Source organism: Coturnix japonica, chromosome 3, assembly GCF_054131305.1.
Source record: "Coturnix japonica strain WE chromosome 3, WE-NBRP24, whole genome shotgun sequence".
NCBI lineage: Eukaryota > Metazoa > Chordata > Aves > Galliformes > Phasianidae > Coturnix > Coturnix japonica.
This window is the reverse complement of record NC_140665.1, coordinates 37,259,084-37,275,080: the sequence shown is the minus strand read 5'-3', so window position 1 is coordinate 37,275,080 and position 15,997 is coordinate 37,259,084. Positions and strand designations below refer to the sequence as shown.

General features: G+C 46.0%; 1 protein-coding gene across 11 annotated transcripts in view; it reads right to left on the bottom strand.

Annotated features, from left to right (window-relative positions):
• Nucleotides 1-15,997, bottom strand: part of TOMM20 (translocase of outer mitochondrial membrane 20) — a 61,255-nt gene that overhangs the window by 26,582 nt on the left and 18,676 nt on the right. For 5 of the 11 annotated variants that reach the window (XR_014944748.1, XR_014944749.1, XM_085543402.1 and 2 more), the window contains exon 5: nucleotides 3,471-3,538. The exons of 1 other annotated variant lie outside the window; for it this stretch is intronic. Coding sequence is in view for 5 of the 10 variants with exons in the window: in XM_085543402.1 (XP_085399528.1) it covers nucleotides 3,503-3,538 (36 nt within the window). In the remaining 5 variants the exon portion in view is untranslated. Of the gene's footprint in view, nucleotides 1-1,438; nucleotides 3,539-15,997 lie in introns of those variants that run through there. 5 more of the 11 variants (XR_014944751.1, XM_085543401.1, XR_014944753.1 and 2 more) reach the window with 3 other exon arrangements.

The window sequence follows — 15,997 nt, the reverse complement described above, 5'->3', positions numbered from 1 at the left end:
ACCCCTGTATGGGAACAGAACTGCAGAGCAAGACAATACTTCTCATCTGAAGGAGAATATTTCTTCCTCCATTAATTATTTCCCATGCTATTCCTGGCAGTGACCTTTGCTAAGATGGAAAAAAATAAATCCCATTTCTTTTATATCTTTTATCCAACTTCCCTTTCTAAAGCCTCTGGCTAGAATGAGTCACATTTATATCTGCTATTACATTATACTACACAGTATCAGTGTTGCTACCTGTCCCCTCTTCCTCACCACTAGGGTTTGTTGTCATTAAAACAGGCAACTTGCAGCTACACTTAAAGATTTCTTGCCTAAGTGGCAGTGCCCCTAATGTCCTTGTCTCATCGGTGGAAGTAATATTGTGAGAATTACAGTTTGAGACTGCTGGCCTCACACCTCAGGTTGAAGGGAAATCACCCTGGTTTGGTGCAGGGCAGTGTTTACCTGTGACAGAGCAGATGGTGCCTCCTCTTTGGCTGCTCACAATGACATCCCTTCAGCAACCACTTACCCATTCTAAGATAGCTCACATATCTTTCCATTAGCATCACCCAAGCCTCCTCCCAGCAATGTATGGGGCTGGGAAGAAGCTCCAGCAGAGAACTCTCTGAGAGCCACCCTCATGTTCACAGCCCTCTGAGAAGACTTTCCATATAAGAGAGTGAGTTGTAGATGTAGAGTGAGCTTAGGGACGTGGTTTAGTGGGCAATATTGGAAGAAGTTGGATGGTTGGACTAGATGATCTTAAAGATCTTTTCCAACTTCAATAATTCTATGATTCTAGGTCTCTCATTGCATTCATACTTTCTTTCTTCCCTTAAAGTATCCTAGAATAATAAAATCGCCACAGTTGGAAAAGACCACCAAGATTGTCTAGTCCAACCAATATTTTCCAATTAAACTGTGTTCCTTAGTACCACATCTACATGTTCTTGAACACATGCAGGGATGCTGACTCCATCACCTCCCTGGGCAGCCCATTCCAGCACCTCGCCATTCTTTCAGAGAAGAATATTTTCCTAATATCCAACCTGAACCTCCTATGATGCAACTGGAGGCTGTTCCCTCTAGTCCTATCATCTTCCACATGAAAGGGGCACTTGTAAGCAAACTAGATCCCAGACATACTTCATCTTTTTTTTCAAATGTTCATTTGGACAGTGGCAATGGTCAAAGCTTCCTGTCAGAACTGGATGTTTCCTACATCACTGAGAGACGTGTGGCCTGAAGCAAACTGATGGGACAAAAGCTAGTTGCTGGCAGGGCAGAAAATCCATCCATTTCCAATGCTTGTAGCATCCCAGGTGGGTCTGTGCAGAGCAAACAAACTGCTCTTTTTAAACAAACAGCATCGTGTTCCTTGGTGTGAAAGCAAGTAATTTAAGGCAAATTGCAAGAAATGTGACAAAACAGCAGGAGGGAAGGCAAGACCTGAGGGTGCTTTATAAAAGTATGTTTATTCTGCTGACATCCACAGAAGAGGCCATGATCTGGAAAGGACAAAACATTTTCAGCAGTTGTTGTTAGCCTAGTGCAGGTCTGCTTGTCTCTCTGTGACAGTGAGAACTAATCACTGTGCTTGAAGTCATATAGTAGCATTTTAGAATAAAAAAAACAAAACACAAAGAAAACAGGAGCTGCTTTGAATACATATATATTCAGGTCTCTAATTAAATAAACAAACTAAGATGACACATGAAAAAAAATAAGACTATTTCTTTAAATTCAGTGCTGCTTGCATTACACCACTGGCAATAGGCATGGAATTTTTTCAGTAGCTTTTTTCTTATCTTGAATAATGGATGTGCACTACCTTCCCTTGCAAAACCATCTCCTGTAAGCTTTGTTGATAGAGGAAAGGAGGCACACAGGACCTTCTGAGCAAGATCTTACTCACAGGTACAAAGGTTTATTCAGTGATGAAAGAATCCTCTCAGAAATGCTAATATCGGCACTTAGACAGAGTGGCCAAAATAAACATAATGGTTGGTACATTATTCTTTTTGGATCCTTTGCCAATTTACAGTTCTTCAGAATTAGTGTTGAAGTAGTGTTTTGCTGGAAAAGAGTGAACGCACATTTCTGAACTAAAATCTACTGATGGTAAAAGATGATGCAGCAGTCCCAAGAGAGGGCTTCCCTGTGAACCCAGAGTGAGAGGAGGAGGGGCAGTGAGGAGACGGAGCATTCTGATAACTTGGATCATATCTGACTACTTGCATTCCCTTGGGAGATTTACTACTACTTCTGAAAGCAGCAGCCAAAAGTATGCTTTGATGTATCTTTTATCTAAGGCTATCTAAATACCATCTTGATAAATTACATTTGTGCAATTGAAGCACTGAACCAGAGAGCGAGCTTTTGTTCTTCTTTCTACCATAGGCTCTTGGTGTGTCCTTGGAGAAGCAACAGAGATTTACGTGCCACACGAGTCCCAGTTGACTGGAAGCCAGCAAACATTGTCCCAGTTTTCAAGAAGGGTATGAAAGAAGATGCTGGTAATTACAAGCCTGTCAGTCTCTCTTCAATGCCTGGTAAAATTATGCAGAAGATTATTCTGGAAGTTACTGAAAAACACTTGAAAGGCAATGCAGCCATTGATCATAGCCAACACGGGTTCATGAGAGGAAAGTCCTGTTTAACAAACTTAATTTATGGCAAGGTGACCCACCTTGTTGATCAAGGGAAGCCAGCTGATGTGATCTTTTTGGATTTCAGCAACAATTTCAATAGTCTTTTTCACCACATTCTTCTTGACAAAATGGCCAACAACCAGCTAGACATAATGCAATGTGTGTACATTTGGCTCATAGGTTGGGCTCAAAGCATTACAGCAAATGGGGTTTCATCAAGCTCATGGCCAGTCATTAATGGGGTTCCACAGGGCTCCATTTTAGTCAGTTCTCTTCAGTGTTTTTATAAATGGTCTGGACACAGAACTTGAATTGATATTAAACAGGTTTGCAGCTGACACTAAATTAGAATAGAATCACAGAATCATACTATATCCTGAGTTGGAAGGACCCCACAAGGATCACAGAGTCCAACTCTTGGCTCTATATAGGACTACCCAAAATTCAAACCATATTTCTGAAAGCATTGTCCAAATGCATTTTGAAGTCTGGAATACATTGTTGTAGAATCCCCTGATTGCAGAGAGGTCTTGGAGAGAGATATCAGCAAATTAAAGGGCTGGGTAATCATCAACCATGTGAAGTTTAACAAGAGTATTAAGAAAAGGTTCTTCACCAGCATGTGGTCAGGCACTGGAACAGGCTCCCCTGGGCAGTGGTCACAGCCCCAACCCTTTGGAGTTCACAAACTGTTTTGACAATGCCCTCAGAGACAAAGTTTGATTTTGGGTGGTCCTGTGTGGAGCCAGGGCTTGGACTCCAAGTCCTTTCCAGCTCAGAATATTAATTCACCTGGTTCCCTCTCAGCCAAGTTGTGGAGAAATCACTTACCTGCAGAGCAGCAGAGAAGGAAGCTCTGTGCATCATGAGGTGGGCAGGGCCCGCAACATTAAGTCCTCCTGAAACCAGTGAAAACAAATTGACACTAGTCAGATATAAGCTGCCCTAAAATTAAGAATATGATTCACTAGGAAACAAATTCCTTAGTTCTAAAAGTTACCAGCAACAGTTGTCTCTTCTGGCTCTATTGCTTCCATAAATAAAGGACCATTTGGAAGGTCACGGGCTATAAAGTAAAGCAAGTGGCTTCACTTTGAATGCAGGGGAATATGACTTAAATTAGGCCAGCTGACTTCATGCTGAAGAAGATTACAGTTTCTCACATGCTCCTTAGCATAGCCCAACCATGCAAGGTGACTTCTCTGGCTAAAACTCCAGGAGGGCATTCAACCCTGCCCTTGGGTATTTCCCAAGTGATGAGAAAATAGATGGAAACAGAGCTGACAGAAGAAAATGTTGAGAGCAACAACAGGATTCCTGCAAATAAAAGAACTTCCTCGGATCAAAGAGGACAAATCTTTTTTGCTCCTCACCCTCCTCTGCCCCCAGGTAATGGAGAGCTGCTGGATTCAGCTGGAGGAGAAGAGGGGATGAAGGAGCAAGAAGCAATATTTTTGATAAGGGAACGTGTACAGTAAATAACAGCTGCAAACACTCCCCATGGTATTGAAAAGATCATATTATGGGGGTTTTCTTCCCCTAATCAGACCTTAATGGGAAGCAAGTTTTACCCTTTCTAAAGGAGCACTCTACAAGAAGCTTGTTAAGCTTGGAAAGTGCTTTGGGAGCCCCTGGGATGAAAGGCGCTCTAGGAATGAAAGCTGATATTTACGATTATTGTTTGAAAGGAACATAGAGGAACAGTAATGTAAAATATGAATGGCTGCTGGTGCTAAAAGACGTGCTGTTGACTTGGTGCCAAGGAAGATATTCCCAGCTCTCAAACCTGGATGACAAGGATTTAGAAGGTGCAAGAAGTGGAAGCAACTCCTGTACATAAGAGCAAACTGCAACCTGAAATGTAGGGCAAATTGGTGTCTTGTGAGTTTTTCTTTCCTTCGCCATAAAGTACAGGCTGTATGATCTCTCTCACCCCAACTCTGCCAGCCAAAACAAGCACCCATTAACCACGGTACTGCTGGTCTGCACTCCTTTTAAAGGAGGAACTACTGATCCATTAGGAGAGGAGGGGAGGGGCATATCCCTTCTAAGTGATCAAATAGAATGGATTGGCCTGAAGTAGATTTGTATCTAATCTCACACAACCTTCTAAAAAGCAGAATCAACCCCAGGCTAATGTAAATTAAACTTCCCTATTTTCTCTGAGGAAAGAGAAGCAGGCTAGCAGACTCTGCTCCTGCAAACACTACCTGCATGCTCTCAGCTTGCATAAATCTCTTCTGTTGGTTTTACACCAGGCATCTGGACCCCTGATGTGGCACTCCACAGCTCCCAGGGATGATGTTTTTCCATCCAGAACCGGTACTAAGAAATCTTCACCTTAGTCTGTCAATCTTCCACTTTTTCTCCGAGAAAAGCTAAAAGAAAATCCTTAGAGACAAAGAATTCTGCTTCTTCCGTTCTTCAAAAACAAGCTCAAAAGTGACTCTAGTGCAGAAGAAACCTTCACAGCAAAAACCCACAGGATCTCAAGAAGTGGTGTTTTTCTTTTTTTTAATATAGAAAGAGAAGAACACAGCATGTGCCAGAGGCTGAAAGCTAATGCCACACACATTTAAATTAGATATAAGGTGCAATTATTTTTTTTAAATGAGTATGATTAACCATGGTGATGAATTATCATAAAGGTTCCAGTTCTCCAGCTCTCAGCCTCCAAATAAAGACAGGAAGCCTTCCAGGGGCATTCTTTGAGCAGACAGAGATAGCTGGGCTAGAAGATAGGAATGGCACTAGGGACAGGCCCATGGGTTAGCACTCTATCCAAGCTAGCAACTCACTGCATCCCTCTGGGCAAGTCTTCAACCTCTCTGTGCACCAGCTCCACGCTTCCTAATGTGACTGTGCCACCTGCTAGCCAGGGGAGCGCTGTGAGTGCTCACTCTGTCACTGAAGCCTTGCCTCCCACTCCAGAGAAGCATGGTTTCTCCAAACCAGAACCACTGGGACTGGTGGTACCAGCAGCCCTTTGCTGGCATGCACTCTGCTGGCATGGTGTAAGGGAGCAAAGGGGCAAACCCCTGAGAAGGGAGCTGTCTGCTGCTGCCCACAGCTGGTTGTAGCCCACCAGGGACTGGTGCAGAGCATGCCTGCCAACTCCTCTCCCTTCATACTGCTCCCTTTTTAGGAACAGCCTAATGCTGATGGGTCCATATTAGTAACAGAAAGTCCTTGGCCTTTTTGTTTTATTTTTTCCCTTTTCCCTTCAGCTATTTAGGCCAACTCTGGATAATCACGCTTTCTAAATTAGGCTCAGTCAGTGCCATGGCAACCATTTCAACACGCAGCTCATAGCCGGCCGAGAAGCACAGCCCCTCTGAGAAGCACGCACACCTTGATGCTTCGTGAGAGGCATGAAGAGAGGAGCGCTGCCATCTGCTACACTGACACATTTTTATACCACCTTACCTCTGGCAGCATGAATATCTGCTTTCAGCTCTGATTAGCTCATCAACTTCTGTCCCCATTCCCTCTCCGAAAAAGAGGTTCTATAAAAATTGGCATGGGTTTAAGATGATGAAAGAGAAAGGTGTAGGAAGGGAAATGCACTTGGAAATTCCACTCTCTGGCCTCTGAATTCACCCTTGCAAGAATGCAGCTAAGCCTGTCCTGATACTGCTTTGAAGGAAATCCTGTTTTGCTCTGTTGTGTCACCATGGAAAAGGAGAAAACTTCTAGGGCTTGCTTTTGGTTTTTCTTGAATCACAGGAGAGAGACGTCAGCCAAGGAGGAGCCTGGGCACTGCTCTTCCTGCTCTGCAGAATGCCTCCTGTTTGGCAACACGATGGCTTTGCACCATGCAAAACCAGATCTGCATCTCTCCATGTGAGCAAGCCTCAGACAGAAATGGGAAAGAATCTATCTGGAGCATTCGGGTGTATTTTCCCAACCATCACCCCTGAGTTTTGCTCAAAACCTAGTAGCTGGGTTTGCCTTTGACCACTCGTGACGGCTGCTCCCAACAGCTGGCTGACACAGTGCGGTGCTGCACCCATGCCTGTCGTGCTGGCTGCCAACATGCATCTCTTCTCACTGAACACACTCTTCACCCCAGCACAGTCAGGGAGGAGCTCTGTCAGCTCTGGCTGACAGTGCCACAGTATAAAGAAAATCCTATTAATTTCTTTATGTAATTGTGGCTGCCCTGTGGAAGAGCCTGATGCCACATCTTGAATGTTTTCTTTGATGTGTTTTTTGTGTGTCTAAGTTTCAAATACATGTGTGCAGAGCACATGTAGTGTCATGTTGACCCTGACCTGAGGTAATGACACCTTCCATTCCTTTCTTCCCATCTTTTTTCTGCATTTGCACCATTGTGCACTGCCAGCTGGCAGTAACCACCAGCAAGACCTGCCCCCACCCCTGCCACCTTCTTGTCACTAGTAAGAAAAAAGCTTCTGCTTCTGACCAAAGGAGAGAAGAAATCCAGGTGCACCCGCAAACAGATATATGTCAGTGCACCCAAAATAGCCAAAATGGATGGCACATTTGATTTCAGTTTGAACATGCCATTCAGCTCACCAACGCTTGCCACAGGAGAGCACAAACACGATCCTTAACACTGATATTTGTTTTTTAGGAACGAATTTAAGAGAGCAGACCCAGCAGTCTCTTAAGGCAGGTAGATCAGTCTGAGCCAAAAGGTAAATACAACATCGCAATTGCCTTTGCCCTGTTATTTTAATGCATGCGCATGCAGGCACACATGGTGTTTCGTAAGCCCTGCATATGCACTTCTCAATCAAATATCATTTATATATACCATCTTTCACTGAAATCAAGCCTCTGAGATCACTGAGGTTAGGAAACACGGTGTGTGCTCAGAAAGACACATCATGGACAGCCCAGTAAATCTCTGGGACTTCTGACCGTGTACAGACTGCCCCGGGGAACCCGCAGCCTCAGCTGTCCTTCCTAATTTGCAACCTAAAGTCAAGATCCAGGTTGGCAGGAGGAAAATATAGAACACAAGCTTTTAGCCAACATGTTAAAGTTAATGCGTTTCTGTAGCTATAATAAGCACAGACAAGATTATGAAGCTCTCTGAGACTGGGAATACCACCTCTACGGTATGTGTATAGCACTGGCCTGATACTGCACTGAGTCAAATTTCTACAGATCACCAAAATGCCTTCTAACACCCTTCACTTTCCCAGAGCCTCCTCTTCTGGCAGTTCCTCACTGCTCTGTACATAAGGAGGCTCTCTTACCACCCTCCCGTCAGAGGGAACAGATGTACAATGGCTAGAAATGGAGCTGGAAGACTCTTTTATCATATCCCACTTTAGGTAACTTGCCTAGCACAGATGGGCCAGCAGCATCTAGAGCAGAAAATCAAAGTAGCGAACCAGGGCACAGGAGGAGGAGCTCAGCCCTCCCCACTTCCAACCCTCAGCCCAGCCCAGGACACAGCCTTGCATAGGGCCACCAGCGCTCTCCCACCCTGTTGGAACAGCGTGCTTCAGGAGGGACTCAGGGGCTGCTCCCAACAGCAGTCTGCATGTGGCCACATGGATGTGGAGAGCAAAAGAGGTTTATCTGTGCCACTGCAGCCATTCTCCTTAGGCAGAGGGCAGCTCCGGTCCCTTCCCACTTTATTAGCACTAACACAGCCATTACACCCACAGACCACCTCGGACTTCAGCCAGCAAGTGAACTGCCCTGCCTCTGTTTTGATGAAATCAGGACACGTCCCTAAGCCAGCTGCACCAGCCCTGTACTCCAGTTTGTACCAGTGCACAGTCCCACAGGCCAACCTCAGCCACCAGCTGCTCAGACCAGAACACCTGCTGCTGCAGAGGCAGAGGGGAGAAGCACTGATTCAGGCACTTGCACCTCCCAGCTGGGCACTGTGCCTACCTGAGGGCAGCTTGCCCAGCTGTGCTCCACCAGCATAGAGCCCACCAGGTCAGCTCAACCCTATAGATGCTCCCAGTGTAATCTGAGCTGTAGATGGGGGCAAATGGTGCCATGCTTCTTGAGGCCCAGGTCCACCCTTCCTCTTACCTTTCAGCAGCAGGAGAGCAATGACACTCACTTGCTTTGTTTCCATTTGATCAAAATGGACAGACAAGAGTGCCTGCAGGGCTACCTGCTGCATTCTGTCTGTGTTAACAGTGCACCCTGCTGTGACCCTATGGACCCTATGGACCAGCTGTGGGCTGGTCCCACAGCTGCTGTTTGTGGGTGACCCCACCTTGGAGGCAGCACCGCAATTTCCCCCCAGCAGTCTGGGCAGAGTGGCACCTTCTCTTGATGATACTGAACTGAGGAAAGCTGTGCAGAAATCTGCACTCTTTTCATGTGCTTTGGAATACAGTATTAGGAGTGCACACGCTTTCCATCAGGATATGCAAGAGGTTAGGAAGAAACTCAGCTTAGAGGAAGTTCCTTACATCTACTTAAGGATACATCCTCTTATGTTCCAAGGGAGGGTACCGGCATGGGAATGAGATCAGAGCTGTTCCCAAGCAGGTCAAGGGAGATTGCAGACTAAAGCAAACACTGCAAAAATCTGTTCAAGTTCAAGTAGAGAAATGGCTTGAATGGGTTTCTAACCCCTTTTCTTCTCCCTAATAACAAACACTTTCTTCTTTGCAAGCATGCTCCTGGAATGAGAAGTCTCATGGTTTAGGGATATGTTCACATGGGGAACATTCACGTGACCTTTCAGATCACATTCCTCCTATTTATAAGAGTGTTAGTCATCCACTTAGAGAGCAGAACTAACACCGTGTTTGTTAAATGACTACATGGGTGCTATGAATAATCAGTGGAGGGTATTTAAAACCGCAGTTACATCCAAGAGCACCCAGAGCGTCCATAGCCAGCACGCATTTAGACAAAGCACAAACAACACTGCACGTAACGTACATCTGAAAGGCAATTTGAAGGCAGTTTCCTCAAAGGAAACATGGGCTAAAAACCCCATTGGATAGATTATTTTCCAGAGATAGTTCACCTAGTTTGTTAGGCATGTAGGATAGCTGGCAACAGAGCGTGACAGCTGAAGACTTGAAGCTGAACAAAGTCCAGGCAGAGCTGCACAAAGCAGCAGATGGAGCGCAATTCCCCAGCGCTGCAGCCTGGTCGTGACACTGTGCAGAAAATGTCAGGAGTGTGTTGCTACAGGTTTGCAACTTTGTCACTGGCAAACCAGACCTTTAGGAGCTTTCAGTAATGCCCAGCTTGCTGACTAACACATTGCCCAACTTAGCTTGAGGGAAAGCACAATACCAACCACGTGTGCTGTTAGCCCCATCTTTCCAAGCCCTGGCCAACATAAGTGAACTTTCCAAGTCCCAAATCTTAGCAGTGCCTTCAGTATACTGCCACAAACAATATCAGCTCATGGGTCAGAAGGTAGGGCTCTGCTTCCAGGCAAGCAGGACTTCCCTGCTCATCTGAGTGCAGGTATCTGGCAGGAGAAAATCTGGAGAGGGAGGAAGAGTGAAGGACAAAGAGGTGAGATACTGAAGAATGTTGTGCCAGAGCATGCAGAATGGAAGGAGTCTGACTTCCCACCAGCCTCTTACTTTAGTGCTATTGTCCCATGACATACTTCCACGCAGCAGGGAACGGCCTTGCAGGGACATCAGATGCCTGGGTGTACTACACTTTGGGCCAAATCTTATGGTGAGAATAGTCATTGTTAGGAAGAGGCACGAGGCGTAGCCACAAGGCAGTGCCAGGCAGCTGCCCCTGCCAGCAGACCTTTGTGGCGTCAGCCTGGCCAGAGAGGTAAACATCACGCCAGGGGCAGCGGCAGAAAGGTTCGGTGCGAACGTGGCAGCTCTGGGTGCAAATATCACTTCCTTATTGCAGCCTCCATGAGCAGCCATACCTTGCAATACTGAGAATGTTTTGAATGGCAGAGCCCAGGCAGTGAATCATCTTGTAATCATGGCTGGTGTGTCCCAGCCTCCATGTATCATCATCTCCTCCTCTGGGTCAAGCAATCATTTGAGGGTGAATCATCACTGCACAGGTTTCCCAGTGCAGGCAGGTGTGCAGCGAGCAGAGCTGCTTGCCATCTGCATCAGCCAGGCCAACAGGGCTGCAGGAGAGACTGAATAAGCTGAGGGAAAGAGCAGAAAATCCGGAGTGGGAAGACACACAGCACATTTGCTTCCTCTGCAGGCAAGATGGAGGCTGAAATGGTGGTGTGTGGACTTCTCTTTTTTCTCCCAGTTCACTACCCACGTCCCATAGTTCGTGCTGTCTGAAGGAGCCATGTTCCAACATCAGCCCCAGGCTGGCCTGGCCCCACGCTGCCTGCCCAGGCCTCAGGAGGCTGGAGGCAACTCTCATTCTTGTCTGGGCCAGGTAGGGGAAGGACTCGCCAGGCCTTACCTCCACCCTCTTTTTAATATCAAGTAATAATAGTATTTAGCACTTCCATAATTACCTTGTGCTCTGGTATCACAGACACAGCTGAATTGGAAGTCATTAAGATGGTTATAATGAGCTTCAGTGAATCCTTTCAATTGGAGGCGTTCTTTAGCCAGCTCTCATTTTCGTGGTTATATCTGAATAAGCAGTATGCATTGAGGTAAGGTTCACAGATGAGACACTCTGGCACAAAAGCAGACTCCTACTTGCAAAAGCAAAGTCTCATTATGCACCATGTTTCACCAGACTTCAGAATGCCAAGGAAGGCAAATCAGGTTATAACCGGCTCCACCTGCAACTTGTAGGAGCTGCAAGGTTATTCCCATGGACTGGCACTAGGGAAAGGTCAGCCATGACCTCACACAGGGCAGCCCTCTCTTAGCAGCCACTCTTTTGGAGCCTTTCACCGGTCCGTGCAAGTAACCCCCAGAAGTAGATGTCAACGCATCTCAATTCCTCTCGTGGTAAAGAGGAAGGGGCAGGAGGCCAGCAGCCCCGGGAGCACCTTGCCCTGGAAACAGGAGAACCATGCTGACCTAATGAAGGTGCTGGCAGAGCCCTGGGCTGCTGGCCTCCGCTCCAGTGGAGGGGCATGTGGACGTGAGACTGTGCTGGCCTGGGTGCTGTGTTCAGAGCCCTCTGGAGATGAGGGACCAGCTGGTCATGGGTGTGTTCTTAGCCACGCTTCTTTGTAGGGCCTTTAAATAAGAAGGAATTAAGTGTCCCTTTAGTTGTGGGTACCTCAGTTCCCCGCTCATAAATGCAAATAAAGGCACTTCTCATGGTTTTTGTCTGTCGTTTGTGTTTGGGCTGTGAATTCCTTGGGAAAAAGAAACAAACAAACAAGCAAAAAAAAAACCAACAAAAAACAAACAAAAAAAAACAACACAGGGGTTTCCAGGTGTACCTGTCCTATTAATAATAAAAGTAATGTGCTGGTTTTATCATTAGAGTAGGAGGAAATGTTAGCACACGGAACAAACACTCGTACTGCAATTTCTTCTGTTTAGAAAAAGAACAAAGAGATAACAGAGTGTGAGACTTTGACCAAGAGCAAAGATAAAATCAGGGCAGCTGACTCAGTGCAGCAGAAAGGACTGAACAGAGCTGGCAGCACTTCAGCCTTCTCAGGAACTCGAACACGGGAATATGTTAAAAGCAGCACAACATACCCACATTATTGCCAGCATGAAGAAAGAGTAACTGTGAAGGGCATTCTTTTCAATAGCATTGAAGTCCTAGCCAAGCACAAGCACAAACCTGTGTTTATTTGTTGGTGTTCAGTTACCGTCAATGTTACAAACAAATACAAACAAGTCAGAGAATCCAACTCTGCAATGGTGTCCCCAGATAGAGGGAAAACATTAGTTGCTCTCCTAACGTCCCTGTGATGTAACTGTTCAATCCATTCCCCAGAAACAGGTAAAAACATGAGACCTGGACAAGACCCAAACAAAGTTTGGCACACTTTAGAACTGCAGCTGAGACACAGAGCTGCAGCTCTACTTGAAGGCAAGGTAGGTGCTTGAAAAACATTGGGAAGCAGTGCCATTTCCTGAGCTCTGGATGTACCTACAGTGTAAAGGAGCTTCCCGTGCCATTCCCTTAATTAGCACAAATATGCTGACAACCTTCTCCACGCTGAAATCAAGCCATAGACCAACCAAAAGTTTATCTGCCTACGCATCCAAATCTACCACGTGCTGAACCAACATGTTTCAATGCCGTAATCAGTACCCTGATTATAACATGGCTTTGTCATGCATCCAGTTGCTGAAACAGATTTTGATGTCCCAATACGAAACCTATTTGTCCCACAGTCAGCAAATATAAGAAGTGCCAATATATACATCCAATGTTTGGTAAGCGCTGGGACTGTGTGCTGGCATTATTGGAGCACGCTGACCACCACATGAATTTATAAATATGACCCAGCTGAATTAGAGAAAATAACACGATTTGAAGGCCAGATTCTAATCTTGTTTAATCTGAAATAAACATGGAATAACTCATTTGGCATCCAGTAATTTACTCTGTTTCACCATGCAGCGATCAAGACCATAGTTATCTCTTCACACAGTTTGACCTGAGCTCAGTCTTGTCAACAAGACACATTATAGTACAATCATGCAACAGTAAAAAAAAAAAAAAAAAAAAAGACAGCATGCCAATACAGTAAATATCGTAGGACAAGCTCTTGGGAAAGGTTTAACAACCTTATGATGGGTAAGGTTTAAGTGTGCGATCCCCTAACCTTGTTCTTGAGACAATTTTTGCTTTGTTGGGAATGCATCTGGCAGGACTAAATCTAAAAGCAATTTCTGCCTAGCCAGCTCATAGCTAATCCTGAGTGAAAGCTATGACAGCTAATGCTGTTTCCTCACAGCCGAAGCGGCCAATTTTCTGGGGCTGGTTCAGTAGGACAGGCTACTGTGATGTGCCAGTGTGACCGGTCTGTGCCCTCACCCCCATTTCAGTTGTCCCTACAGCAGCGCACCCCATGTCCCCACACCACGGTGCACGGCTTCCAGGAATCCACCTCCGCTGCTGCTGGTCTGTGGCGTCACTGCTCAGATTTTCCCAGAATCGCTTGGCACAGACCTGGCCAGACAGCATGGCAGGTAGCCCTGCCAACACAGCTGCTGCTTGGAAAATCTGCCCTCTGGATGTAAGCTGAGCATCCTGCCTATTCCCTGCTGTAACTCTTTTAGCTGGATACAAGGTCACAGTTGTGAGAGTAACATGAATGTGTCTTTGATGACATTGACACACATTATCCATAGTTTCTTGCCGAGAAGAAAAAGAATGCCAGAAAGCGATGCTCCATGAAGAACAAATTAGATCTCATTTTGTGTTCCTTCACCCTCAGAGAATGGCTTTGAATGTCACTGAATCCTGAGCCAAGACTGTCACCCAGCCCACAGGGAACACGAGTGGGCGACAGCTAACTCACAGCCTGCATGCTGACAGAGCTCCTTCTCTCCTCAGTTTTATTTCAGGCCATTTATTTACCCATTTTTCAGTAGTTGTTCTCCAGAACCACAGAGCAGCTTTAGGACACAAACACGCTGCTATCAAGCACCTCAAGCTTTCCTTAGGTGCTGCCAGTAGAATCACATTCTGCAGATCTACCATGAGCAGATGGGGCTCTTCCTGAGCCAGTGGGGTCCTTACTATCCCAGAGAGAAGGGGAGGGATGGAGTGAAAGTGACCCTGATCTTCCTTGAAGAACAGACTCCTTGATGCCACAAGGGGCTGACTGTCAAAGCCACTGAAAGCCTGGGCTTAGGTAGAGAGAACTACCAAGCCAGTCCAGGTAATACAAACTGTCCTTAGTAATACAAACTAAGTCAAGCAGAGTTTCCTTTTCCTAACCTCATTCCTTCTCTCTGAAAGATAGTTTGCATGTTTTAACCAAATGGAAGCTGCAACCGAGACATCAAGACAGCCTGCCGACTGGGCTGTGTGTCAGCACAAGCCAGAGGGCTGTAAATCAGACAAGGTGCAGTCAGCTACTCTGGGAAGGCTTCCCTGAGGTTCCCCATTGTGCTAAAGCAGCAGCAAAAAGCATTCACCTTCAGACTGACACACCTTTGCCTCCCACAGAACTCAATACAAATCACGATTGCTCCTATTTAGAGAACAGAACACTGCAAGCTTAATTGCACTTACACTGGTTTTACATGGGTTTCTTTGCTTTCTTTGGAAATACACTGACTTTATGTTACAGGTGTTGCCAAGACCGAACATGACTAGGTCAGCACCTCTGAGCACTGTTAAGGTTTGGGTCTCTCTTCAACAACAAAACATCACTCGCCACGTGGTTAGAAAGCTGCTTTTCTCTCTCAGCTACTTTCCAATGAAGACATAGTTTGAGAAGCTCACAATAGGAGGGCATAGGCAGCTTGGATTCCACAAACCATTCACTAAACACAAACAAGCACCATACAAACAGGCTCCGCAGACCTACTGATGGGCACGAGCAGGAGATACCACCATGCAAGGGAAAGCCCCCACAGACCCCTTTCTCTGGAGGGTTTCTGCTGCACTGCCATGGTTGAGCTGGTGTTTTGGGATGCCGAGGCCTTTCCTTCTGGAAACGAGTCCATAAGTCAATAAGCACAACTAACTCTCAGCACATACCGCAGCAGAGCTGGCATCCTATTTTCTAGCCTTTGCAATAGCAGCTTTAAAAAGTTTCAGCCCACGCCATGTTTACAAAATCAGCTCAGAAAAACACCATGTTTTAGACTGCTGACAGAAGGCCAATAGGTCTGACCTTGATCAGTAGCTGTACAGGTCCCACATTGAAGAGTTATAGTGCTAAGAGAAAATGCAGAAGACCAAGAGGAGTCCAGCCCCACTTCTCACCCCACAGACAACACTGCCACCAGTGAATACACCACCCTGTGCTACATAGAGAAAATCTTCTCCTCCCCTGCCAGTGTACAACACCATGCTGTGGCATAAGCCCAGAGCGGGGGTGTACTGTAGAAGTTCCAGAAAGCTTTGGAGACAGGATTTGTCATTTATTTACCAGAAAACTCAGATGAAGTTGTACTACTTACATTGCTATAGGGCAAGGAAGAGAGACAGACAGGCAGACAGACCGACTGACCATTCACTTTTCCAGGAGATTTGCTCTAGCGTATACATGGCAAGTGGATTCTCCAAACTTTCCTTATCTGAAGAACATGAAATCGTATTTCCTCATGTACCACTAGTTCTCCAGCTCCCATTCCTGAACCTAGTCAGGCACTATGTATAACACCAGGCTCCAAATCCTTCTTGGCTAATCCTGTGCCTTGCTCTCTGCCCTCCCATGGGGAACAAGACCCTCTGAGACTCATTTTCTATTGAAGCTGGCTGAGCTGGCTCTGCTTTTCCCCCAGAAATTAGGTGTGTATGGAGCCAAGGTCCTGAATATCTCAAATAAATTAGTAGTTTAT